General features: G+C 35.8%; 1 protein-coding gene across 1 annotated transcript in view; it reads right to left on the bottom strand.

The window, feature by feature from the left end:
- atp7a (ATPase copper transporting alpha) overlaps positions 1-27700 on the bottom strand; it is a 42758-nt gene extending 15058 nt beyond the window's left edge. The window contains exons 1-14 of the mRNA XM_067384991.1: positions 27162-27700; positions 25401-25527; positions 21071-21545; positions 17843-18526; positions 15065-15277; positions 14804-14967; positions 14566-14727; positions 14281-14357; positions 12346-12568; positions 12008-12241; positions 9452-9543; positions 9229-9356; positions 1428-1582; positions 74-208 (exon numbers count right to left, since the gene is read on the bottom strand). Coding sequence (XP_067241092.1) covers positions 74-208; positions 1428-1582; positions 9229-9356; positions 9452-9543; positions 12008-12241; positions 12346-12568; positions 14281-14357; positions 14566-14727; positions 14804-14967; positions 15065-15277; positions 17843-18526; positions 21071-21545; positions 25401-25520 — 2862 coding nt within the window. The 5' untranslated portion in view covers positions 25521-25527; positions 27162-27700. The remainder of the gene's footprint in view (positions 1-73; positions 209-1427; positions 1583-9228; positions 9357-9451; positions 9544-12007; positions 12242-12345; positions 12569-14280; positions 14358-14565; positions 14728-14803; positions 14968-15064; positions 15278-17842; positions 18527-21070; positions 21546-25400; positions 25528-27161) is intronic.
- Between the last annotated feature and the right edge of the window lie 280 nt (positions 27701-27980).

Below are 27980 nucleotides of genomic sequence, written 5' to 3'. Positions count from 1 at the left end.
CATAACCATGGACTTTAGAAGAAAAATAAAATGCTAAAAAGTGCATTTTGGAAGGATTTGAGGAAATACTCACAGGGAAATACTTTTGCACAAGTGGAAAGTTCACAAAGCCGATCGCAATCCAGGCTACGAGAGTCAGGAAGGAGACCGCAACAATGAATGGGACAAAGTAGCCACTGATCTTATCTGCAAACTGCTGGATGGGAGCCTGTGATTGGACAGTTCAAAAGAAAAAAGGTTATAGAGGCCAAAGGTGAGGTTAGATAAGCTGATGCAATATTCTATACTATGTATATATATATATATATATATATATATATATATATATATATATATATATATATATATATATATTATATATATATATATATATTGTTTAATGGTTTGTATTTTTTTATCCAGTACACTGGATGACATTACTATTTTTAATTTACAAAGAAGTTTCTTCTGCTCATCAAGCCTGCATTTATTTGATCGAAAAACAGTAATATTGTAAAATATTATTACAATTTAAAATAATGGTTTTCTGTTATAATATACTTTAAAATATAATTTATTTCTGTGATCAAAGCTGAATTTTCAGCATCATTACTCCAGTCTTCAGTGTCACATGATCCTTCAGAAATTACTCTAATATGGTGATTTATTACAAATGTTGTAATGATACTTTTTTTCAGGATTCTTTGATGAATAAAAAGTTAAAAAAGAGCAGCATTTATTTAAATTAAATCTTTTGTAACAATATACACTACTGTTCAAAAGTTTGTGGTCAGTATTTTTTTCGTCTTCCTTTCTTTCCTGGAAATTAATACTTTTATTCAGCACGGATGTGTTAAATTGATAAAAAGTGATAGTAAAGATTTATATTGTTGGAAAATATTTCTATTTTGAATAAATGCAGTTCTTTTTTACTATTTATTCATCAATGAATCCTGAAAAAAATATCACAACACAATTAAGCAGCACAACTGTTTCCAACATTGATGATAACTGAGTATCAAATGATCATATTAGAATGATTTCTGAAGGATCATGTGACACTGAAGACTGGAGTAATGATGCAGAAAATTCAGCTTTGATCACAGGAATAAATTATATTTTAATGTATATTAAAATAGAAAACCATAATTTTTAAATTGTAATAATATTTCACAATATTACTGTTTTTTTTCTGTATTTTTGATCAAATAAACACAGGCTTGATAAGCATAAGAGACTTCTTTCAAAACATTAAAGATAGTAATGTTTTTCAAACCTTTGAATGGTAGTGTGTGTGTGTATATATATATATATATATATATATATATATATATAAAGGAGCAAAAAAAAAAATGAGGAAGCATTCATCTGTGATAATCTGAAGATTCAGAAGCTGTTATTATCAAAAGACGATGATATGATAGCAGAAGCTGAGCTGACAGACGCACCTTTGAAGTCTGTGCTTCCTCCACCAGTTTGACGATCTGAGAGAGGGTGGTGTCTGTGCCCACATGAGTGGCTTTGATCAGCAGAGAGCCGTTCTGATTGATCGAGCCTGCGATAACGGTGCTCCCCGGCTTCTTAGTGACAGGCATGGCTTCACCTACAGCACAAGACCACATCTTTAGACCACCACATTTCAGTGACTGCACAAATTGGAAAATGAAGGGAATTAATATTACAGTGAATTTTTTTTCCCTGAAGAACATGTGAGAGGTGTTTTGCTCATGCTAGGGGGATTGTGGGTGGTTGGATTGCTCAGGCATTGCTATGTGGTTACCAACTGGTCCAAATCAAAAGAGCACACCATCATATGTGATTCTGATCATTAGACAAGGCTTGGCTCCCTCATAATCCTATGGGAATTTTATTTTGAAGTCACACTGAAAATCAGGGATTTAAAATTAATTGAATCTCGGAATCGTAAAAACAAAATGCATTCAAAAAATGTTGACGGAAATTAAGTAAGAAATTACTCCCATGAAAATCGGTCAACCACATCAAAAGTTGTGACCATGTGAATATTTGATTACACCACTAGGTGGTGCTGTCTCGAAACTTCTCAGGCTCCTTCAGGGCATCATGCAGATGACCCATACTGAGTTTCAAAATGATATGCCAATGCATTAAATTTATTTATTTATGGTTTAATGCCATATCAGCAGCAATGGCTATATTCATGGCAATCAGCAATATCAGTTCAATACATTATTTATAATACTTTAACAAGTATGTCTTAAAAACAATCACTATACAAAATCAGGCATATACACCAAAAACAACAACATTAATAACAACAATTACATAGAATCTTTCAACTGAATATTCGACAGAAATTCTAAAATTACTCCAGGAGAAACCTTTTTGAAAATGTCCATTAATGTATTCTCTGTATAAAACTGTTGTCTAATATTATTTAAGAAAGGACATTCTATTAAAATATGTTTTATACTCATGAAATTCTTACACAAATCACAGATCGGTTTATCTTCCCCCTTCAATAAATATGAATGAGTAAGTCTTGAATGTCCAATTCGGCATCTTGTATATACAACCTGGTCATATCGGTTTTCAAAATAATAACTAATAACTCCTTGATTTAAAACTGGATTCACCTCGTATAATTTGTTATTTACACATTCGTTCCATTCCATTTGCCATTTACTGTGAATGTAAAGGTTCAATATGGGTTTAACGTCAGATGCTGGTATTTTACATTCTGTCATTTCCAAATGAAGTGCTTCCTTTGCTGCTCTATCTGCTTGTTCATTACCAGTCAATCCCATATGGCCTGGTATCCAACAAAAAACAATATTAAAATCTTGTTTCTTTAAAGAGTCCACTTTTCCTATTATGCTGATAATTATAGGATGTTCAGTTTTCAATAAATCAAGTGCTTGTAGACAGGATTTAGAATCTGTGCAAATTAAAAAATTACGTTGTTGTTCCTTCTCTATTTGTTCAAGAGCTAGAAGTAATGCACAAGCTTCAGCTGTGAAAATTGAACTTTGTCCAGAAATACACTTGCCATAGCGTTTTGACCCAATCACTACTGCAGCAGATACCCGACTGTCTGACTTTGATCCATCTGTGTACACAGGTACGTGAGTTGGTAAACTTCGTCTTATATCCAAAAATTCCTCCCGATAAACATTTGGATGATTTTCCTTTTTTATACTGAGCCAGGTTCATGATGATGATTGGTTTTTTAATATCCCAGGGCGGTATAGGACACAAATGCGTCGATGTTAAGATATCCAGATTAATATCCATATTTTCCAAGTGTGATTTTATGCGAATTCCAAAAGGACTGATGTATCTGGGTCTAGCTTCATACAAATGTGAATATGGAGGATGAAAAACTGAAGAATATGCTGGATTACTTTCATTAGCTTTTAGCTTAACTACATAGTTGAGAGCCAATTTCAGCCTTCTGTTATATAATGATGGTTCTCTTGCTTCTGTATACAAGCTCTCAATTGGGGAAGTCCTAAATGCTCCTAAGGCAAGTCTCAATCCTGTATGATGTACTGTGTCCAGCATTTTGATGTATGACTTCCTAGCAGATCCATAAACAATACTCCCATAGTCCATTTTTGATCTAACAAGTGTCCTATAAAGTCTCAAGAGTACTTCACAATCTGCACCCCATTTAATCCTTGCTAGCACTTTTATAATATCCATTGCTTTAAAACATCTGTTTCGCAGCATTTTAATATGAGGAATAAAAGATAGTTTGTTATCAAAATTAAGTCCTAGGAATTTTGTCTCTTTTACGACTTTTATAAGTTCTCTTTCTAAAAAAAGCTCTGGATCTAAGTGCATAGATCGCAGAAAACAGAAATGCATACATACAGTTTTTGATTTAGAAAATTTAAAGCCATTTTTAACTGACCAGTCATACATTTTATTTATACATATTTGTATTTGTCTTTCAATTACGTTCATATTTTTTCCTTTATAACAAATACACACATCATCTACATATAAACTACGAAATATATTAGACCCCATAACACTTACAATACCATTAATTTTAATACTAAAAAGAGTTACTGAAAGTATACTTCCTTGAGGCACTCCTGATTCTTGTACATACAAGTCAGATAATACATTTCTTACTCGAACACGAAAAACTCTATTGGATAAAAAATTTGAAATAAAAATGGGTAAATGCCCCCTAAAACCCATATCATACAAATCTTTTAAAATACCATACCTCCACGTAGTATCATAAGCTTTTTCCAAATCAAAAAAAACCGCTACTACATGCTCTTTTTTAATAAAACCATCTCGTACAAAAGATTCTACTCTTATAAGATGATCAAGAGTACTTTTTCCCCGTCTAAATCCACATTGATATTTACTGATCTTTTGATCTTTTTCCAAGGTCCACACCAGCCGGTCATTAATCATACGTTCCATGGTTTTACATAAACAACTAGTTAGGGCTATTGGACGATAATTATTTGAGTCAGTATGGTCCTTTCCAGGTTTAGGTATTGGTATAATTATTGCCTCTTTCCAGTAATATGGTAATTCTCCTGATTTCCAGATGTTATTGAAATTTTCCAGTAGAATCGATAATACACTATAGGGTAGATGTTTCAAAAACTGATAGTGAATTTTGTCAGGTCCAATGGCTGTGTCATTGGAGTTTTTTATGGCTTTCAAAAGTTCTTCCATGGTAAAAGGCTGGTTATACAATTCAGCATTATCAGAGGAGAAATTAAGTTTTTTCTGTTCCTGCTTTATTTGCATTTCTTTAAATCTGGGAAGACCGTTTTCTAATGATGAATTTCTCTCAAATGTCTCTGCCAATTTATTAGCAATATCCTGTTTCGTTGTTAGCAAAGTATCCTGATTTTTAATATGTTGTATTTGTAATCCTCCTTCCTTATTTTTCATCTTTCGTATCATATCCCATACTTTCTTTGTTGGTGTCTGTGATGTTAAACTTGACACATATTTTTTCCAACTTTGTCTCTTTGTTTCATTAATAATTCTTCGTGCTTTTGCTCTACAGGTTTTTAGTCTGATGAGGTTTTCTGTTGTTGGATGTTTATTAAAATTTCTTTCTGCCCTCTTCCGATCAGCAATAGCCTTTTTGCAGTCTTCATTAAACCATGGGTTTCTCCGACGGCATGACTTTGTTGATGTTTTTGGAACAGATTTTTCTGCTATTTCAATTAGTATGTCAGTGAATTTCTTTATTGGGTCTTGATGTTCTTTCCAATCTATGTTAAACTTCTCATAGCACAATTTTTGAAAAATATACCAATTAGCTTTTTCTATTTTCCATCTTAGAGTGTCTTGCTGAATGTCTTCTTCAATGGATGTTAAAATCAGTGGATAATGATCACTCCCACATAGATCCTTCCATACTTGCCATGAAAAATCAATTAGTACTTCAGGTTCACACATAGTTAAGTCAATAGCAGAATAAGTTCCATATCCTGGATGCAGATATGTATTTGAGCCATCATTTAATATGCACAAATCATTATTATATATGAACTCTTCTATTCTTCTGCCTTTGGTGTTTGTATGTTTTCCTCCCCATAATGTGCTGTGACTATTAAAATCACCCATTAATATATATGGTGATGGAAATTGTTCAACCATTTTGTTCAGTTCTTGTATTGTCACTGAGGTATCAGGGGGTATATAAATAGAGCACATAGTTATAGTTTTATGTAGAGTTAAGCGCACAGCCACCACTTGCAGGTTTGTATTTATTGACATGTGACTATGAATTATGTCATGTCTTACTAATATGGCCGATCCACCAGACGGACGTTGTATATTTGGACCAAAAGTGTTATAAATATTATACTTTTTCAACGTCAATTTACTATTTGTTGTTAGATGGGTTTCCTGGAGGCAGAATGCAATGGGATTGAAAATGGCTGCCAATTGTTGCAGCTCTGAAAAGTTTGCATTAAGTCCTCGACAATTCCACTGAATTATATGATTCATCATTTTCAAGTAGGTAAGACAAGTACCTGCCCTTTACCTTTGCATTTAGGAGACAAGCTTCGACTTCGAGATTTTATAGACTCTGTCATTTCAACATCATAATTCTTTGGGTACTCTATCTTTTGAGTTTTCCCTTCTTGATTTGATTTTGTTGATTGAGTTTTTGTACTTTGTTGTAACCTTTTCCCTCTCAAGGGCTGATTATGCTCATTTGATGATTTTCCATCTTCTTTAGCTTGGGTTTGATTTATCATTGTTTGACATTGTGTTCCTTGATTCTTCTTTTTAATTAGAACAGAACTTCTGTTGCTAACATTTTGTGGTTTCTCACCATTCACCCAGGTCAAATCAGTCTGACATTCAATGGAGCTCATGGTTGGTTTCAGCACAGAAGCATATGTTTTCCTCATATTAAAGGATGGAGACTCCTCAACCTTCTTGCGTGCTTCAACATAGCTAATCCTTTCAACACATTTTATTCTTTGGATTTCTTTTTCCTTTATCCAAATTGGACATTCTTTTGTTGAAGCTGGATGATTAGCTGAACAGTTGCTGCATTTTGATGGTTTTGAACATCCTGATTCATGTCCTTCTTCTCCACAGTTACAGCAAACCGTTTTTCTTTTACAGAAAGCAGAGCCGTGGCCAAATTTCTGACAATTGTAGCATCTCAATGGGTTTGGAATGAAAATATTGACCGGTACACTCACATAGCCAATCTGAATCTTCTCTGGAGGTTGAGGTTTATTAAAAGTCAAAATATAAGTGCCTGTCTTAATTATCTTTTCTTCTTTTTTGATTATGATCCTCTTGACATTCATTACCCCTTGTTGAGTCAATTCTGATGCTATTTCAGACTCATCCATGTCATGTAGCTCTCTGGTACGCATAACTCCTTTGCTACTGTTTAATGACGGATGATAAAACGCCTTTATTGGTACATCTGCCAGCATACTTGCATGCAAGAAGTTTTCAGCATGGCTTTTCTTAGTGCATTCTACTAATATTTGTCCAGATCTTAGCTTTTTAACATCTTTAACAGTTCCTGCTATGCCTGAAATGCCTTTCTGTATTGCAAATGGAGACAATTTTGTAAGAGGCATGTCTGTTATTTGTGATTCTAGCAGTATAAATCTTTGCCAATTTTCACTCTTTTGAGAATACATACATCCAATATCTGAGTCATCATCCAATGTTTGTTCTATCATACGTCGTTTTGGGGTTTTTTTATTAGCCATGTTTGTATTTTTGAATTTCATCACTCCTGCTCCCCACCCACCTCGGAGCCCAACAAGGGGATGCACAGAGCCGCGGTAATCCTCCAGATATGCACCAAGGATACAGGGGTGATATACTTGAGCAAAAGGAACATAGATTTCATTTTACCCAATTGACCCTAAGCCAAAGCCCTTTCGGGTACATCTTGACTAGCCGATTGGTTGGACCGGGTCCTTCCAACCTCCCGTCTATGTGAATTCAAAGCCAAAGTATTGTGTTGGACCTGAAGTAGCCGCAGCATACACATTCCTCAAATACCAGGTTCTTGTCCTCCCCAGACACGGGTTGCAACTTACGGCAAAAAAGTCGCCCCATTTGTCGCCTCTTACGATCAGCAAGGGGGTGCTAGGGACCTATTCTACCCCGGGTCCCCACGGGGAGCCAATGCATTAAAAAATACAGCATTTTGCTACAAAATGCAATATGATAAAATTGCTTATCATTTGACTCGGCATGCTGCCCTGAATCAACGAATATACACTGACAAGAAGCGAAACTCAATAGAACCTTCCATTGCAAAACCGACGCCCAGCAGCCCTACATTTCCACCATTTTGGGGTGAAAGCGACTCGCAGTCCACTAGTTTCTATGGCAATATCAGCTGCTTTATTAAAAAAAACGTACATTAAAGCTGAAATCCAACCTGAATGATGACAATACAGAAGTGATCATCAAATCCTTTTTACAGTTTATTTTATAGACTTTGTGTTTAAGTCTTCCAGTTTTTTCACAAAACCTTTGCTCTCTAGAAACCCAGTCAGTTTGGGTTAAAATTCTTTTAAGTTCAAGTGTAAGCATTATAAACACTGAATTAATACCAGCATATGAAATTAAATTAAGGACATGCATCAAAAAAATTAGGAAAGTTGGACAATAAATATATGAATATAATAGCTTTTTTGCAGTGTTGTCTTATATTAATGTCCATTAAAGCAAGACTGTATACAAAAAAAAAAAAAAAAAAAAAACAGCCACTGTGTCCAAAAGTGGGAATTATGGGATAACAGACACAGCAATGCATCATGTATTATAAGATCATGTTTGTAACTTAATCCAGGGGATTAAAACATATATTTCAGACCTAGTGGAGCAATTTACTCCACTTTAATCCCTTGGATCACGCTACAAACATGATGATCTTAACTTTATTAATTATTAATGTATCTTTCACCCCAAAATGGCTGCTGCGCTACCGAAGCGCCATCTAGTAGCAAAAAGCATCAGAGTTTCGCCTCATGGGTTCTATGCCTGAATCTAATAAGACCATTTGGAAGTTATAGCAATTTTTGCTATCTCCAGACCACTAGGTGGCGTTATGCCAAAACGCAGCATGTCACCTCAAGTCATGTACCAAGTTTGGTTTGAATACACTTAAGTGTTGTGGAGATATAGCCTCACGTCAGTTCTTTGAATTTGTTTGCGCTTTATTCGAGAATGGTTGCGTTTTTGAAAACTTTTTGCCAACATAGTCTGAAGATGATCTGATTTTCATGAAAATTACAGCAACTGTCTAAGAGGAGTTTGAAAAAGTAGTTTTTTTGGCAGTTTCATGACGGAAAATGGCGTCATAGGGTGCAATCAAACTTTTTGTTTCTAACCCTGTATGTTTCAAAAGTTATGTGCGTAAACAGCGCTAGAGAGTTTAATCTAGAGACACCAAATTTGCTGTAGTTCATGTTAGGAATGTCCTCTATCAGTGTGCCAAATTTCAGAACTTTCCCGCAAGCGGTTCTTTGGGCTGCCATAGAAGAATAATAATAAGAATGCCAATAGCTATAATAGATGGCATCACACCTTTGGTGCTTGGCCCCTAATAATTCTCATTAAAATTTTTATGCTGCTAATATCATTTAGAGTGAAAAACCCCACCAAATGCAAAAGAGAAGCACTTTCACTAGTGATCTCAGACTTCTGGACGTCACTATATATAGAATACACAACAATTATCCTGCCTCCTTTTATGCTAGTAATGAGAAAATTGCCCTGTCGAACCCGTAATGAGAGACTCGTCTGCCATGGAGTGTCCTTCAATTACTCGGCCATCCACTGGAAACTTCCCTCCAGGCACAACCTTCACAACATCTCCTCTCTGCACCAGCTCAACATCCACCTGCTCCTCACTGAGAGAGAGGGATAACACAACACAAGGTCATATGTGGAAGTCAGCCAGATGTAATTTCTGTTGAAAGCAAATACAAACTACAGTCGCACAAACCTTAACACAGACATATCATCATTCAGTGTAACAACAGTGGCCTCTGTTGCCTGTAAAGACATCAGCTTGGACAGAGCCTCAGAAGTCTTACTCTGCGATTAAAGACAAAACCACATCAACATTAGTGCAATGCAGGAAATGTAAGTGCCCCTATTATGCTCTTTAAAAGGCTCATAATTTTGTTTTGGAGGTTTTCTACAACATGTTTACAGGCATCCAAGGTCAAAAAATACTTATAATAAACACTGCAGCATCAGCTCTTTTCTGAAATGGTTCAATAAAGGATTCTGTCTCTCTAAACGAGTGCTGTCCAAACGAAGTGAGTTAACGCATGCAAACGTTTCAGTTTAGCGCGTTAAAAATATTTAACGTAATTAAAGCAGCATCTGTTTTTTCATCATCCGTTATATTATGTGATCACGCTAGTATTCATTCAAGTGCTATTAAACCATTCAAGCATGAAAAACGAACTTAAAGGATTAGTCCACTTTTAAATAAACTTTTCCTGATGGACTTCAATGGGCACCAAACAGTTGAAGGTCAAAATTAGTTTCGCTGCAGCTTCAAAATGTTCTACACGATCCCAGACGAGAAATAATGGTTTTATCTAGAGAAACAATCACTAATTTTCTAAAAAAAAAAATATATATATTGTATACATTTTAACCAGAAATGCTCATCTTGAACTAGCTATCTTCTTCTTCTTCATTAGAATTTCAGCAGTGTAGACACTTTAGCAGTATTACTGCCGTCCACAGGTCAAAGTTTGAACTAATTGTTGTCTACTTGCACTAGCATATTGCATATAAAAATTAGTTCAAACTTTGACCTGTGGAGGGCAGTATTTCTGGTTAAAATGTATAAAATTTTAATTTAAAAAAAAAAAAAATTGAAGTTGAAGTCCACTATATGGAAAAAAAATCCTGGAATGTTTTCCTCAAAAACCTTAATTTCTTTTCGACTGAAGAAAGACATGGACATCTTGGGTGAGTAAATTATCAGGAAAAGTATTTAAAAGTGGACTAATCCTTTAAATCTGTACTCAAACGGACAAAAACACACAAAAATACACCAAAATGCCAGCTTTGTCCTGGTCTTAAATGAGTCAAATAAAGACTTAAATGACCGTAAAGAGTTTTGAGGACATCGGATGTGTGTCAGACCCGCGTCATGTGCGTCAGCTCTTAAAGTGACAGCAGCCTAATAAACCTGCTGCTGTGATGTAATCAAAGAACAAAAGACAAAGAGAAAATCATTCACTGCTCTTGACTGAATAACTTTTATAGCTTTAATAAGGATTATTCTATATTTAATTTATAATTTATGTTGCTTCTACATTAATTTGGAGATTATTACAATATAAAAATTATTAGGGCTGTAATTTTAACGCATTAATTAGATTTTTTTTTTTTACATTATTTGATATAGATAAGCTCTATCACACGAGTAACGAGCGCAATATCACACAACTACAGTTTTTCTGTTCAGAACAGACCGAGTGCAAATGTGATACTGATTTTATTCAACAGTTCAATAAATCATAAGTTAATATTGTGTTATTTTACACACAAAATTGTCTGTTTTGCTTAATTTTGACAACAAAAATATAAAGACAAAGCAGAACTTTTTGTCTCCGAGCAACAGACAGCGGCGCTTCATTTCTAATTACGTGTTTCGAACAAATCAAGTGAACCAATGATTCAATTGACCATAAAGAGAATCATTTACTTCACTCCTGAATGAATCAGCCATTTGAATGAATCGAATGAATAAATGAATGAATGACTTAATCATTAAGACATTTACCGCCACCTACTGGCAGTATTACTAAAATTTTAATTATACCAATTGTATTATTTAATAATTAATTATTAAATAATAATAAATAATTGATTACAATAAAAAATAGAATAAGTTCATACTTCCATATTATTAAAAACAACATTAAAGGTATAGTTCACCCAAAAATGAAAATTCTATGCTGAATCAAATAAAATATTTATTTCTTAAGCTACTTTTTGTAACATCTATTAGATGCTAATGACTTAAAATGATTTTTTGGGGTAATTTCTCAACCAAAATTGACACGATTAATTTGCGATCAATTAATCACCACATCATGTAATTAATTAGATTAAAAATTTGAGCGATTAATTCGTTTTTTGGGGATTTTTTTTCGATTGGCAGCACTATTCTAAACCTCTTCTTTCCAAGGGTCTACTCTGCTCTGATTGGTCAGACTCTTCCAGCATCAGTAGCCATAGTCTGGCATTATGCAAATTTGTTACAAACCTAAGTTATGTAGTGTTTGTGCAAGAAGTAAGACTAGAATAACTGACTCATTTTGGTGCTTTCTTTTAGGAGACTATAACTCCACTTATCATTTCTTTGAAACTTTGCAGACCTTTTATATTCACAAACAACCACATTACACACTACATGAAATTTAATACATGAAAGCATAATAGGGGCACTTTAAGAGATAACATTACAAGCTGAATAGCTTGAATAGATGAGGTAGATGAATAGCTTGTGTAACTGGAAATGCTTGTTCACCTTTGCTATTTGCTCCAGCCACCTTCCCAGCGAGATGAACACAAACAGCATGGGTGGAGTATCAAAGAAGGTGATGGGGTTCACCTTTGCCCTCTCTACCATGGCAACCAGAAGAATCACCACAGAGTATGTGAACGCGATCGTTGTTGCCAGTACAATCAGCACATCCATATTGGCCGTCCGGTGCTTGACAGCTTTATAGGCTTGACAATAGAAATACCGCCCACCGATAAACTGCAAAGAGACAAAACCGATGTGGTCACTAAATCATGAAGTATTTGCATATTTTCGAGTATTTTCCTCTCACAGTACATTGATAACAATGAAACTGGACCAACCTGCACAGGAATACAAAAGAGAAACGAGATCAGGTTCATGATGGAAAGGCCTGGCAGAAGCTGTTTCTCCAGGAACATGGTAGAGTGATACTTCTCTCTGTCCTCGGCTGTGATGTTATGGTGGTGAGACATGTCCATTATGTGGTCCACGACCATCATATAGATCATCATGCCCATGACCGGCACACAGAAAAACAAACTGATGAGGAACGATCTTTTCCATCTAGGAGAAAACGGCAAAGCCAAGTTATGCACACAGGTCAAAAGAAAGACATTATCTGTGTTCTATCAAGGCAGGTTATCCCGTTTTAAAGTGCCCTATTATGCTTTTTCAGATATTACCTTTCATGTAGTCTGTAATACAGCTGTTTGCGAATGTAAAAGGTCTGCAAAGTTTCAAAGATCAAAGTGCAGATAAATGGAGTTATTAGCCGCTTTTTCACTGTCGGAAAATAAGCATTACAGAAACAAATGTTTGGTCTTTACTTAAAGGTGCAGTATGTAAGATTTCTGTCCACTAGAGGTCGCTAGAGGCCTATTCAAAACAAAGATGTAGCTTGATGACGCCAAGTTTAAGAGCGGAATCTTGGGACATGTGGTCTCCATCTCAACGGATGGTGGAAAATAGGGATTGGACTCGGGCAGAAATCATGTTCATGGATGCGATTATTAACGTTACTGTAGTATGAAGCAGAGCAGGAGCGAGTGTTGTGGAGCTGAACGAGGAGCTGGAGCGATTGATCAACACACGCCTCATGAGCAGCGGGACTTTTATTATGACACAGTCGCCGGCGCCGCTTCCGCTTTTCCGGTCATGAGTATGAGGAAACGCAGCTCTGTTTATCATATTAGATACATTTGAGAGTGTTGAAAATGATGTTATAACGTTACTCTGTGCGTTCGCTCGGCGGCTGCTGTGAGACACTGTTACACACTGCAGTAAGATAGATCCATTTTACAATATCATATTAAATGCTGGATGATTGTGTTGATAAATGGCATGCAATTAATTTTAAACGTATTGTATGATGGAGAAAATGCTGTATTACTGTTACTAAAAATAAAGCTGCATCTGATTATGCTATGTTAGCCACTTCACAAAATAGTGTTTTTCTCTGAGGCATGGTAAAGCATGAGACTCACAAAAAATCAAGAAAATTAGATTTAAACAATAAGACTAAACGTGTTGAGCTATATAATAATAATTAGTTTATAAATATATCAAAACAGTTGTTCCCTTGTCTATTAAAACATGTAAATATTAAAGCGTCTTTGGTGTTTCCATGGTTTCTACAAAATAAAACCGGAAACCGAGGGTAACGCAGGTATGACGCAATTGACAGGCGACTCCTCATACGTTAAAATTGCAATTTTCTCACAATTTACAAATTTGGGATATTGTAAGTACTCAAGTGAACAAAATATATAACACTAGCCTAGTGGTTTTTGGATATTTTACTGCAAAAATCTTACATATTGCACCTTTAAAGGGATAGTTCACCCAAAAATCATTTATTCCCCCTCAAGTTGTTCCAAACATTTGTTCTGCTGTACACAAAGGAAGATATTTGGAGGAATGTTTGTAACCAAGCAGATCTCGCCCCCCCATTGACTATCATAGTATTTTTTTAGTCAATGGGGGGCGAGATCTGCTTGGCCAACAAACTGGGCCGTCTGACCAATCAGAGCAGAGCAGAGCTCTCGGGAAGGAGGAGATTAGAGCGACTACATCCTTTATCTAACGATTTCAGACACTGTGAGAAAAGAGCTGATGCTGCAATGTATATTATGAGAAAATTGTTCAAATGAGAAAATCAAAGTGTTTTTTGACCTTAGATGCATGTAAACCTGAAAATTATGAATTTTTGAAAATAGCATAATTGGGGAACTTTAAAAACAGATTAATTCCAGAAACACATTCGCTCATTTACTTACTGTTGAATCTCATGGCTGTGATCCAAGTGACTTCCGGGACGATCTTTCTTCACTAGAGAGGCTGTAAATCCCATGTTCTGTTCATCAAAAATAGGGAAGTGCATGTAAGAATATGCTACAAAGTTCCCTATAATATTATTATTTATAGCTCTCATAATAAACTGACACTGAATTTATTAAGTGACTGATTCAGAACGCCAACTCAAACCGAACAATTGTTTTTGTTAGCAAACTACTAAGCTAAAATGCTGATATTTATTCACATAAAAATGAAGGTGAATTCACCTCGATCCATCTGATTACATCTCGAGGGCCGGTCACTTCTGGGTCATACTTGACGTGGGCTTTATTAGTCGCCAATGCAACCGAAGCATAAAGGATGCCCTTCTGTTTCATCAAGTTAGACTCAATTTTGTGAACGCAGGAGGCACATGTCATCCCTCTGACCTAATGAAAAGAGACACATTGTCCACAATCTCTTGTTGATAGAAAAATTGGTCAAATATAATGCTGAGATACTAACCACGAGCTCCAGGGTTCCATCTGAGCCTTCGTAATTCTCCATGACTGTGGCGGTGAAGCCGAGCTCTCGGATAAACTCCGCTATTCTCTGAGGATCAGTGACTGACGGGCTGTATCGAACCTCGGCTTTACTGGCCATCAGTGCAACCAGAACGGAGTGTACACCTGTGGAAGAAAGACATAATGGAAAATTAATTAAGCTACTGATTCGGTCACCATCAGTAATCCAGCATTATTTTGTTTTGGAAAGATCAGGGATTACCATGCTCATTCTTGAGGTTCCTCTCAATGTTGGCCACGCAGGAGGCACAGGTCATTCCTCCAATCTGGATATAACATTTGGAAATAGTGTTTGTTGAAGGCTCGGCGTCACTCTCTGCTTCGTTCTCTTTCACAGTTGACCAGGCTGGAGATAACGATAAGCTGCGGACAGACGATGGGCTTTTGACCACTGAAGGCACCAATGAATTTGTCTCTGTAAAAACGGCAGAAAAAAAGTGTTAAAGGAGACCCTTTCACAATATGTAAGTCTCTGGTGTCCCCAGAATGTGTCTGTGAAGTTTCAGCTCAAAATACTCCACAGATCATTTATTATAGCTTGTCAAATTTGGGTGTGAGCAAAAACACACCGCTTTTGTGTGTGTCCCTTTAAATGCAAATGAGCTGCCATTTTCCAGAAGAGGGCGGAGCTTTAACAGCTCAACAACAACAAAGCTGGAGAATCTCACGCAGCCAAAATGAGGAAAGTGTTCAGCCTTACATTGTTCAAACCGGAGTCGACACTGATGGAGAGACTCAGGAAGAAGTTACAACTTTTAGACGTTTCTGAATGGTTAGTGGATAAATTGATGTAGTTGCTGTGGAGTTGATTCAACTCATCCACTAGCATGTGCCGTCATGTTCATCTTTTGTGCAAAATCGTATATACATAGTGCATCTGTAAATAAATGCTGTTATTTTGAACTTTCTATTCATCAAATAATCCTGCAGTTGATGCAGTTTTTTTTAATAACATCAAGTCATAATGACTTGCATTTCTGTAAATTCAAAACCCAAAACATCCAGACACATGACACTGTTGAGAAATGGGAAGGAAATGTGCTCCAATGTACTGCCAAGAGTCACAATGCCAGAAAAAAATGACCCCTAGAGTAAACTTCATTGTCTTAAAGAGCCAGTGCACCCAAAAATGAAAATTCTGTTATCATTTACTCACCCCAAACCTTTGTTCTGCTGTACACAAAGGAAGATATTTTGAAGAATATGGGTAACCAAACAGATGATGACTTCCATAGTATTTTTTTTTCCTACTATGGAAGTCAATCAACTGTTTGTTTACTTGTATTCTTCCTTTGTGTTCACCAAACTCATACCGTTTTGACATGAGTCAACATGAGGTTGAGTAAAAGATGACAGAACTTTCATTTTTGGGTGAACTATCCCTTTAATGCAGTGGTCTCAAACTCAATTGCTGGAGGGCCACAGCTCTGCACCTAATCATCACACCTGATCCAGCTAATCAAGATCTTCAGGATTACTAGAAACTTCCAAGCAGGTGTGAGTTGGAGCTGGATGGAGCTGTGGCCCTTCAGGAATTGAGTTTGAGACCACTGCTTTAATTCAAATGCAAATTTATTTTGATTCTGTTCTTATGCACCATTTTTTTTTGTGGCAGTCATGGTCCATATATGATGAACTAACTCTTTAATCTTTTCCCTACAATCAATAATTTACAGTACTTAAAAGGTAAGTTCACCCAAAAATGAAAATTCTGTCATTAATTACTCACCCTCATTCCGTTCCACACTGTTTTAATGATGTCTTTAGTAGCTTTCTGGACCTTGAAAGTGTTGATTATATTGCTATCTATGGAGTCATATACATTTTGAATTTCATCAAAAATATCTTTATTTGTGTTCTGAAGATGAACGAAGGTCTTATGGGTGTGAAACGACATGAGGGGGATGAATTAATGACACATATTTGAGACCACTGCTTTAATGCAAATGCAAATTTATTGTTTTTGTTGTATTGCTTTTTTATTTTTTTGTGGCAGTCATGGTCCATATTTGATGAACTAACTCTTTAATCTGCTTTTTTTCCCTACAATCAATAATTTACACTACTTAAAAGGTAAGTTCACCCAAAAATGAAAATTCTGTCATTAATTCAGTTCATCTTCAGAACACAAATTAAGATATTTTTGATGAAATCCGAGACTTGTCTATATATAATCAACACTTTCAAGGTCCAGAAAGGTACTAAAGACATCGTTAAAGCAGTGATTCAACCTTAATGTTATAAAGAGATGAGAATATTTTTTGTGCGCAAAAAGTAAAACAAAAATAACCACTTTATTCAACAATCTCTTCTCTTCCCTGTCATTATCCTTACGCAGAGTGAAGCTTTCATGTTTACGTCCAAATGCCGGCTCAGTATTGGCCAAAGCTGATCATGTGATGCATGTGTGATGCTAGAACTTGGAAGTGCTGGACGTAAACGTGTGAGAATGACACAGAAGAGAAGAGATTGTTGAATAAAGTTATTTTTGTTTTGGTTTTGCGCACAAAGGGTATTCTCGTCTCTTCATAACATTAAGTTTGAACCACTGCAGTCACATGACTGTTTATATTGCTGTCTATGGAGTCATATACCTCTCGGATTTCATCAAAAATATCTTAATTTGTGTTCTGACGATGAACGAAGGTCTTATGGGTGTGAAACGACATGAGGGGGATGAATTAATGACAGAAATTTCATTTTTGGGTGAACTAACCCTTTAATTACCAAAGAGTCAAAGACAGACACATATTTGGAAGTTGCATTTAAAATCCACCGGGTTCAAAACGGAATTGGTTTGATGCATCAGATTCATCCTGTTATTCTCATTCTTACAATTTAGGTTTGTTAGCCATATGAAGTGCTGCATCAGAGGCATTTACAACCAATAAGCACCATAAATGGGACGATATAAAACGGTTACCCAACCTGAAGACATACAGAAGGGAAGATATGCTCCCAGTAGAATAGAAACATTTACCAGGCAGAAAAGCATCAAAGCCCATGTCCTCTATGGAGGCCCTCAGCTCTTCAGGGGACGTCAGTAACGGGTCATACTCAAAGGTTCCCTGATGATTGGATAGCGACACTTGGGCTGATCTCACTCCCTTCTTCTGAGAGATCATGCCCTCGATGGACTGAACACAGGAGCCGCAGGTCATGCCCTCGATGTGGATCTCCGCTACCGATACCAGAGGCTGGAGGAAGCTTGGCTCTGCTGAAGTTGGGATAATAGCTTTAAAATTCCCTGGAGGAAGGGCCTCAATGGCTTTCTGTAGCTCCACCGCTGAGACTTGTTTTGGGTTGTGCTGAATTGAAGCTTGTCTGTTCTCCAAGGACACGACAACTGAGCTCACTCCAGGCAGCTTGGATATATTGTCCTGAATGTTTACCACACAAGACTTGCAGTGCATTCCTGTAACCTGAAACAGTGTGGTGATTGTGGAGTCTGCGGACGGTTCTGAAACCTTCTCCTCTGGAAAGGAGGCGGTCTGTTTGGGAGAGCCGAGCAAACGCTCTACTTCTCTAGCCGAAAGCTTTAACTGACGAGGTTTGGACTTAACGATGGCCTTGAAACCAGCCACCTCAATCTGTTTCACAATCTCTTCCACCGTGATGACATACGGCAGGTAAAGTACAGCAGCTTCCTGGGATTCTAGAGAGACTGAAAGAGCATGAACAGAGCCAGAGTCAATACTGAGGGAATGTCACGTCAAGATTTAATAATAAGAATTGGTCCAAAAGCCAAGGTCTCCTTTAGGACCCAGGCGGTAATGCCTGATCAAAAGTTGTTATCGTGATGTCTTGACTAATTATGACCTTTTTAACTATGATGTTTATTGCATTAAGTGCACAAACATGCTTGAAATTTAAAATAAATGCATATGTATTGCATAATAAATCAAACGTTATATTAATGCACGGACAGCCATTACCGGAAGCCAGCTAATATAGTTTATAAAGTTATAAATGTGGATATTTTTCTTACATAAATGCATCACTTTGCTTCAGAAGGCCTTTATTAACCCTCTGGAGTCATATGAATTACTTTTACAGTGCTTCCCCCACATAGACTTTACTTTGGCGGGCCGCCCTGGTATAATAATGGCCGCCCAAGTATATTTGGAGACACATTTTTGCCTTTATTATATTTATCCTCTTATACTTTTATATCCGCCCAAGATAATTAAACCATCCCCGATCGATTAACTAGTCGTTTCGTACCTGCTCGTTATGTGTGTTTACTCCCGCTGACATTCCCACGGGCGCTGCATTTTGCAAAAGTCACAAGGGGGCGCTGTTGCGTGTTCTACAGACTCGCGCAAAACTGCTTCAAAGTGATTCTCAATCAATAAAAAGCGCAGATTTATGCCAAGTGATTGCTCATGAACTTAAGTTGATGAATTATTACAATGTCTACTTCATGGCCTTTATATAAAACATTTTATACGGTTGTAAGAATCTGAAGGATCAGCCCGCAATAGAACAGACATTTCAAAATAAGAGTCCGGGTGTATTTCGGGCTTGTTTATAATTAAAAGTCACATGCTAATTTTTTTCTTTTTCTTTTGGGCATTATTGGTTTTTGGTTGCACAATAAATTTGTATTTAATTTAATTTTCATTTAATTCACAGTAAATTATTGTAGTCTCCCCCACAGGAAGAAAAGACTAAGAACATTATTTGGCACATATATAATTCATTTTATAAATTTTACTAGTAAAATCTGTCCCATTCACTGAGAGAGATAATATATGACAGCAAAGAAAACATAGGAAAAGGAGAACCATTTAAATGCTGTAATTTTATATAATTTACAATGCATAATATTGCATAATATTAGTATGTAATTAAATGTAATAGTATGCTATGTAATTAAAATAAAATAAAAAATAAAATAAATAATGATAAAAACATTATTTGTTTGTCACATGTAGTAATAGGAGGATTTTTCACCAAGCTACCACCGCAAGTATATTTCAAACCCGTGGGAAGCACTGACTTTTATGATGGATGAATGCGCTTTTTGGGCTTCAAAATCTCAGTTACTGTTCACTGCCATTATAAAGTTTGGAAGAGACAGAATATTTTTTTAATATAACTCCAATTGTGTTCATCTGAAAGAAGAAAGTCACCTAGGATGGCTTGAGGGTGAGTAAATCATGGGATAATTTTCATTCTTTTGGGTGAACTATCCCTTTATAAAGGTCTCTCTGCAGATTTCTGCCAAAATAAAAGTTTGAGGGTTTAACTCTTTCAAGTGAAATTAAGTATTGTATAATAAAGTTTATTTAATCATTTGTGACCCTGGATCACAAAACCAGTCATAAGCGATTATAAAAGCTAAATAAATACTCTTTCCTTTGATGTATGGTTTGTTAGGATAGGACAATATTTGGTGGAGATAAAACTATTGGAAAATCTGAAATCTGAGGGTGCAAAAGATCTAAATATTGAGAAAATCACCTTTAAAGTTGTCCAAATTATGTCCTTAGCCATGCATATCCACTCACAAAAATACATTTTTGATATATTTACAATAGGAAATCTTCATGGAACATGATCTTTATATCCTAATGATTTTTAGCATAAAAGAAAAATAAATAATTTTGACCCATACAACGTATTGTTGGCTATTGCTACAAACATACCTGTGCAACTTATGACTGGTTTTGTGCTCCAGAGTCACATTTTGCAGCTTTATGCCTCAGAAATAATAATAATAACATATTTTAATAGTATTATTTTTATGTAATCCCTGTTTGAGGAATCTCAAACACCAAAGTTTCAGTAAATGAACTTAGAAATTGGTAAAATTCGAGGCGATTTTTCTCTGCGGTTTCAAAAAATCCACTGAATATCGATATTTTCAAGGAATTATCGAAGTTCGAAATTCCAGTATCATGACAACATTAATGTAGCATCACAAAATACCTTTTCAGTAACTTCATACTCATCACCTATGACATATTTTGAAACTGTCAGATAGTGGAGTTAAATGCAAGATATGAGAAAGTGAAGGTCATCTTCATTATGTCACCCTAAACCTAAACGTATAGATTGTATAAGATCTCGTTTCTTATCTACAGTTACTGTCAGCACAAGGTCAGTGAGTTGAAACTTAATTTTACTATGCAAACTTCACGATTCACCAGTAACTGCTAAAGTTCAATTGTTTTACTCAAGCAAAGGTAAATGTCACAGGTACCTTTAATCTTCTCAACCCCTTTTAACTTCCCAATCTTGCCTTCGATGGTTGTAGTGCAGGACAGACAAACCATTCCTTCAATACGCATCTTCACCGCCTCTACCCCGCTCGAGCTGTGAGAAGTCAGCCCTTCCTGTGGACTGAGCGCTTCAGGAGCTAGAAAGCGCATCACTTCCCCGAGCTGCTCCACACTGACCAGAGATGGGACAAACGTGATGGACAGGCTTTGGCTATCATCGCTCTCCTGCGTCTCAAGCACTCCTTTCGTCTGGGCTAGTGCGCTCTGTGCCAGTTGGACAGAGTCTGTGCTACAGCCTGCTTTGCTGAAGACTTTGGTTTCTGTTTGAACTGGTGTTGATGTAGCGTTTGTCAGGCTGGACTCAAAGCCCATATCTTCAATGGCCTCTGCTAAGGATTCTGGACTATGGAAAGTGTTGTCATATGTCACAGTTGCGTTGCTCAGCTCCAGAGACACCTATGGTACAAAAAAAGGTCATAATGTGCTAATCTGTCCTCCATTACAGTCCAATTGCCCAATAAAAGCCATACAGTTACTTGGAGAACAGCATTGTTCCAGTAACTAGAAATGGTTGCACAATACTTCATTATGCAGCAGATAGTTCCGGTCCTGGATGCTGATTGTTTAATACAGCATTCCAGCTGTATTGAAATACAATCAGTAAAGTTTGGACACATTACTAAGAAGTCTCTTCTGCACATCAGGCCTGCAGTTATTAGATCAAAAATACAGAAAAAAACAGTAATATTGTGAAATATTATTACAATTTAAAATGCTTTAAAATATTATTTATTTCTGTGATGCAAAGCTGAATTTTCAGCATCTTTACTCCAGTCTTCAGTGTCACATGATCCTTCAGAAATCATTCTAATATGCTGCTTGAGTAATGATGCTGAAAACTCAGCTTTGCATCACAGGAATAAATTTTAAAATTTATCAACATTGAAAACAGCCATTTTCAATTGTAATAATATTTCATAATATCACTGTTTTACTGATCAAATAAATGAAGCCTTGATGACAATAAAAAAAAATAATAAAATAAAATAAAATAAAATTATATGGAAAACTAGTTAATGTTCCTTTTCTGAGTATGAGCTGCTGTTATGTGTAGTTTTAACCCACATTTAGTGAAAAATAGGTATTGTTTAATTGCTTTAACCCTTGTGTGTCCTTACAGACATTTTTGTCTTTTCCAGTTTTTTTTTTGTTTTGTTTTTTAAATCATTTTGCTATGTTAATGCTAACTGCATACATTTTGGCACAAGTGTGTATTTTTATTAGAAATTTACTATTTCACACTCATTTCCTTTATAAAATCTATTTTACACTAGAAACACAAAATAGTTCCTCTCAGGACCTTAAGGACAAAAATGTCCCCATTGAAACCCATTAAAACTGCAATTTTTAATCCCAAGGTTATTTAACTATAAAATGATGCAGTCTTTGTTAATAGACTTTCATTCTGTTGGCTTCAAAATTAAAATTTTTACAATTTTTTTTACCAAATAGTGCAATATTGTCAGGTTTGGCCTATAAAGCAAATACTTGCTTTATTCCTGATTTATGCCTCTGCATATTATAGATGGGGCGTAACATGAAATTGGGGGCTCGTCCGGGATTTGAACCCGGGACCTCTTGCAATTTGATCAATTTTGCAACTATAATTGTGTGGTTGTGTTGGTGTGTATTTAAAAAATAATGTGCATGTGTAATATTTGAGAGAGAACAACTCTACTGCAAATGACAAATCCAACCACGGTGTGTATCAGTGGAGTTTTGCTGGCATCTAATTGGGAAAATTTGATACTGCGCCCAAACAAAATCTTACTGAAAGCTAATTTTTTAAGATATCAACCTCAAATTTTGAACACAACTTGTTTAGTTTTATGGCTTTTGATCTAGCAGTTTTAGATTTAGTTTTATATTTTATATAAAATATTGTTCATAAATCATTTTTTATTATTTCACTTTTTAAACTTTTTTTTCCTTCAAAAATAATCTGCCAAGGGTCTTCTTTAAATTGAGACCAAACTTAAGTCTGTGCTCCCAAGCTTTTGGACATGGACATTTTTCTCCTCTATGGACTTTGTGTGTAACTTTTTTTAATTGACATCTGACACACAAAGATTAAGCACGTGCTTTGCGATCATTTGAGCTTTAAACGAACGCATATGTGTGTGACGATGAAGCCAGTGTGATTCCTCCAGCAGCTCAATCTGGTGATTCACACATATCATCATATGACCCTTAAACCCTGAATTCCTCATGAAGAGACAACAGGAAGTGTGTTTTGCACAATAAGCACAATTCTAGACTGAGTTGCTTTTTTTGTGCTTAGTATATTGACCGCTTACTGAGACAGAGCCATATTGTTTGCTTCTGTTCCTAACAAAGACATTTATAGTATTTGGCATTTGACAGTACTGGTCAATAGTAATAACACCAGTCTGCTTTTCAAAGGTTTGTTCTTAGACAAACAAATGATTAAATTATCTGCTTGTTTGACCCATGTCTGCAGGGTAACTGTGTTTTAAGGGAAAGGGCAAGACGAATTTCAACAATTAGGCTGTGTCTCTAAGTTCAACATACGAGTGGCTTTCTTCAATTACGTGACAGTTGCTGGAGGGAAGGTCTGGTAAATATTATTACCACCATATATTGCTCTCAGATTGCTCTGTCAGCCACCCAGAGAGCCCTAGAGTCTGGTCTTATACAATGATTCAAGGAAAAAGGACACCTGGAAATTTAATCTGTGGCTTAGCTAGGTTTATGTGTTTGTTTAGGGATAAGGGATGAAATTTACATTGATTATCATTGTGGAAATGCCAATAAGCTGGAAAGGCACATATAAAATGTGCTAATAATCATCAAACTGAACATACTGTATGATTAGAGCTGTTATGAGCTCAGAGAGATATGATATACAATCAATAAAGTTGGATATGATCATAGTGATCTATAAAAATTGTATATTAAAAGTTGTCAGGGTGGCTGATAACCATAATATTGATAAAGGGTCAAAACAGTAAATTTGTATTATAATAAATTACTAGGGATGCACCGATATGAAACTTTTGGACGATACCGATAACCGATAATTCTTATATTTGAAAGAAGATAACCGATATATCGGCTGATAAATCTAAATCAAATTTTCCGTGTATAATTTTTGAGAGCCTAATTAGTCCCAAACACATAATTATTGTTTTATTATTATAATTCTATGTAGCTTATATGACAGATTTGCTCTGCACATGATGCGCTTAACTGTATTTTTCTTTTTTAAGTAATTTTAATCATATTTCAAGGAACTGAAAACCATCATGGTGCACATCTGAAGTGTCGCAGCTGAAGGAAATAATCCATTATTTATCAGCTTTAATACATCAGCCAAATTTTCTTATCAAGCCGATAACGATAACATTAAAAATGAACATATATCGGCCGATACCGATATGTTGCCGATATGCTTGCATCCCTAAAAAAAACAACTGATTTCCTTTTTAATACATTTTAAAATGTAATTTATTCCTGTGAACAATTTTTCAGCATCTTCAGTGTCACATGATCCTTCAGAAATCATTCTAATATGCTGATTTGATGCTGAAGAAAACATTTTTATCAAACACACATATAATTCAATTTGTCACTATAACATATATTTAACACAATGTTAATTCACTAAAAGAAAATGTTTATAGGCTGTTGGTATATTGGTATCTTTTGTTAATCGGTCAAGCAGACACGGTTATAATTGCAACAATTATATTCATTAAAAAATTATTAATAATGGTATTAATAAAGATAATCATCACATTAAATTCACTCATTTTAGGGATGAACCGATATGGGAATTTTGGCTTATACCGATAATTCTTTATATTTGAAAGCCGATAACCGATATATTGGCTGATAATTCTAAATCAAACTTTTCATATATAATTTTTGAGAGCCTGATTACAAAAAACAAAAGTTTCACATGTCCCAAGCACACAATTATAATGTTCTCGTTAAAATATTATGTAGCTTATATGACAGACTTGAGCTGTACATGTTGTACATAACTGTTTTCCTTTTAGAAGAGATTTCAATCTCATTTCAAGCAATTCAAACCCAGCTAGTTGAACAGTGCGCATCTGAAGGAAATAATCCATTATTTATCAGCTTTAATATATCGGCCAAATATTATTATCTGGCCGATAACGATATTAAAAATTATATCGGCCGATACCGATATTGTGGCCGATATATCGTGCATCCCTAACTAATTTATTGTTTTTGATGTGATGCCATTAAAGTCACTCTCACCTGTATATGAATGACACCTGGCAGACTCCCAATCCGGCCCTCTATGGACTGAACACAGGAACCGCATGTCATACCCTCGACCCCGAGAGTCACACGACACAGCTTAGTGCTCAACGCCATTCCTCCTCTGGAGAAAACAAGAGGGCATGTACAAGTGAGCATGCAAAACTAACATGCAAGTGTCACACATGCAGCTTTCTGACCCACAAGAGAAAACATCAATCTTTTCCATAATGTTTATATTTTCTTGAAGCATTTTAAATGACAAACAGTGAAGAAAATATGTCCAAATAATAGCCAAATTATGAAAAACAATTACATGTATGGTGTTAGCAAGATGCATGAGCAAAAGATGGTACTTTTACATACTTTTTGCTAGTCTTAAAGGGATAGTTCACCCAAAAAAATAAAATTTTGTCATCGTGTTCTCACCCTCAATTAGTTCCAAATCTGTAAATTTCTTTGTTCAAAAGCAAGATATTTGGAAGAATGTCAGTAACCAAGCAGATCTCGACCTCCCATTGACTACCATAGTAGGGAAAATAAATCTATTGAAGTCAATGGGAACGAGATCTGTTTGGTTACTGACATTCTTCCAAATATCTTCCCTTGTGTTCAACAAAAGAGAGAAATTCATGGGTGTGTGGAACAACATGAGGGGGGATAAAATGATGACAGAATTTTCATTTTTTGAGAGAATTATCCCTTTAAACTGCAAAATATTTTATTAACACTCTCATAAAACAAACTTGGCTTTCTACATAAAGCAAAATTAACCCTCTGACACATTTAATTTAATTTAATTTAAATCCTCACTTCCAAGAAACACAATATGTGAACGTGACTAAGGCAACGTACACTAGAATAAATCAATATTTACACAATTCCTAAATCGCAAGCATAGATTTCAATATTTTAAAACAGGACTTTTAAATAGTAAAAACTTGGTGATTTAATAATTATCATTATCATAGAGTCTTAAGTATATTTTGAACCATATTATGTCTCAAATATTTGTTTTCTGATCAGCTTTACTTATTTTTATTATAATTTTTCGGTAACACTTTATTTTAGTGTCATTGTTACATGTAGTTACTATTGTAATAACTATAAATTATGCATAATTACATGCAACTAACCCAAAACCTAAACCTATAGTAAGTACATGTAATTGTTTAATATTACTCATTACTTAAATGTATAATTACAGTGTAACAAAGACACCTTAAAATAAAGCGTAACCAATTTTTATATATAATTTATCTATTTTTATTAATTTCTTAATATTTTCTCCCTGTTATTTTGATTTTTACTTGATGTTGTAATGGCTTGTTGTCATTTAAACCGATATCAAAAACAAAAATTTATCAAAAGACGACAATAATCATTATCGGTAACACGTTACAATAAGGTTTCATTTGTTTAACCTTAGTTAAGTGCATTAGTCAACATAAATGATCAATAAAACATTTCTAAAGCATCTTAGTTGATTTTAACATAACATTTAAACCGTTTCAAGCAGATTAGAGCTCGATATTCAACACTTGAGCATATACAAAAGTGTGAAACACTACAAATAATTCATATTAGATGTTATTTACAGACATTCATAAATCTTCTCATTAGTAAATGAGGTAAAGAGATGTATTTTGTAGTAAAGAGATGTGTTTCAGGCGAAGATTCGTCACTCGTTTGAGCTCTCTGTCTGAAGCTAATATAAACAATAGATATGAAAAGCACAAAACAGCATAATTTCTTTACCTTTGATGCGAAGTGATGATCCAGAGTCACAGGAACAGCAGGTTTGAGCCCAACAGAAGGTTGCCGTCACTTGTTAGGGAAGTTTTACTGTCACTTTCAGACTGACAGCAGTTAGCTGGCTAACATATACTTTCTCTAGTCTCCGTCCTCAGATCCTGCCCACATCGAACAACAAAACACAAACCAAACGTGTGTGGGGACTACACACAGCAGGAGAGGGTGTCCTTACAGAAGTCACGCTGGAGATTGTTAAATCCATACGGAATGTTGGGATATCACACGGGCGCGCGGGACTACAACGCAAAATTTTCCCAGTGTGTTCGAGAACGTCAACAGCCGCTGCCAAATGCGCAGACGTTGATGACGTCGTGGCAGATTCAAGGGCTTCAGTAATGCGCAGCTGCAGTGCGCATAAGACGTTTGTAGTTGTTATGTTCGCGTTCACCTCACAGTAAGCTCACAGTACGCGACTTTTGGCTGGATTGTGCTGTCGCAGAGAGGTTTTCAAGGTCTGCGACTAAACCTAGTGATCCTATGACACCGAGTTACTGACTTACCGAGCCCTCAGCACAATCTCCATTGAAGCCCCCGGCCGTATTGCCAGGGTTGCCAGGTTTTCACCACAGAACCCGCCCAGTCGCGTTCCGGGGAATAAAATGTGCGTTTTTAACAGGATTCCCATTGTAAAATTCGCATTCCAGGGGCTTAATATCATGTTATTTGGGGTCGCTTCAATGTGGACATAAAAAAACAACCTGAGGCCAGGGTTGCCAGGTGTTCACAACAAAACCCGGCCAGTCGCATTCCGGGGAATAAAAT

This window comes from Chanodichthys erythropterus, chromosome 1 (genome assembly GCF_024489055.1).
Source record: "Chanodichthys erythropterus isolate Z2021 chromosome 1, ASM2448905v1, whole genome shotgun sequence".
NCBI lineage: Eukaryota > Metazoa > Chordata > Actinopteri > Cypriniformes > Xenocyprididae > Chanodichthys > Chanodichthys erythropterus.
The sequence above is the reverse complement of the archived record's forward strand: the minus strand, read 5'-3'. Positions and strand labels throughout refer to the sequence as shown.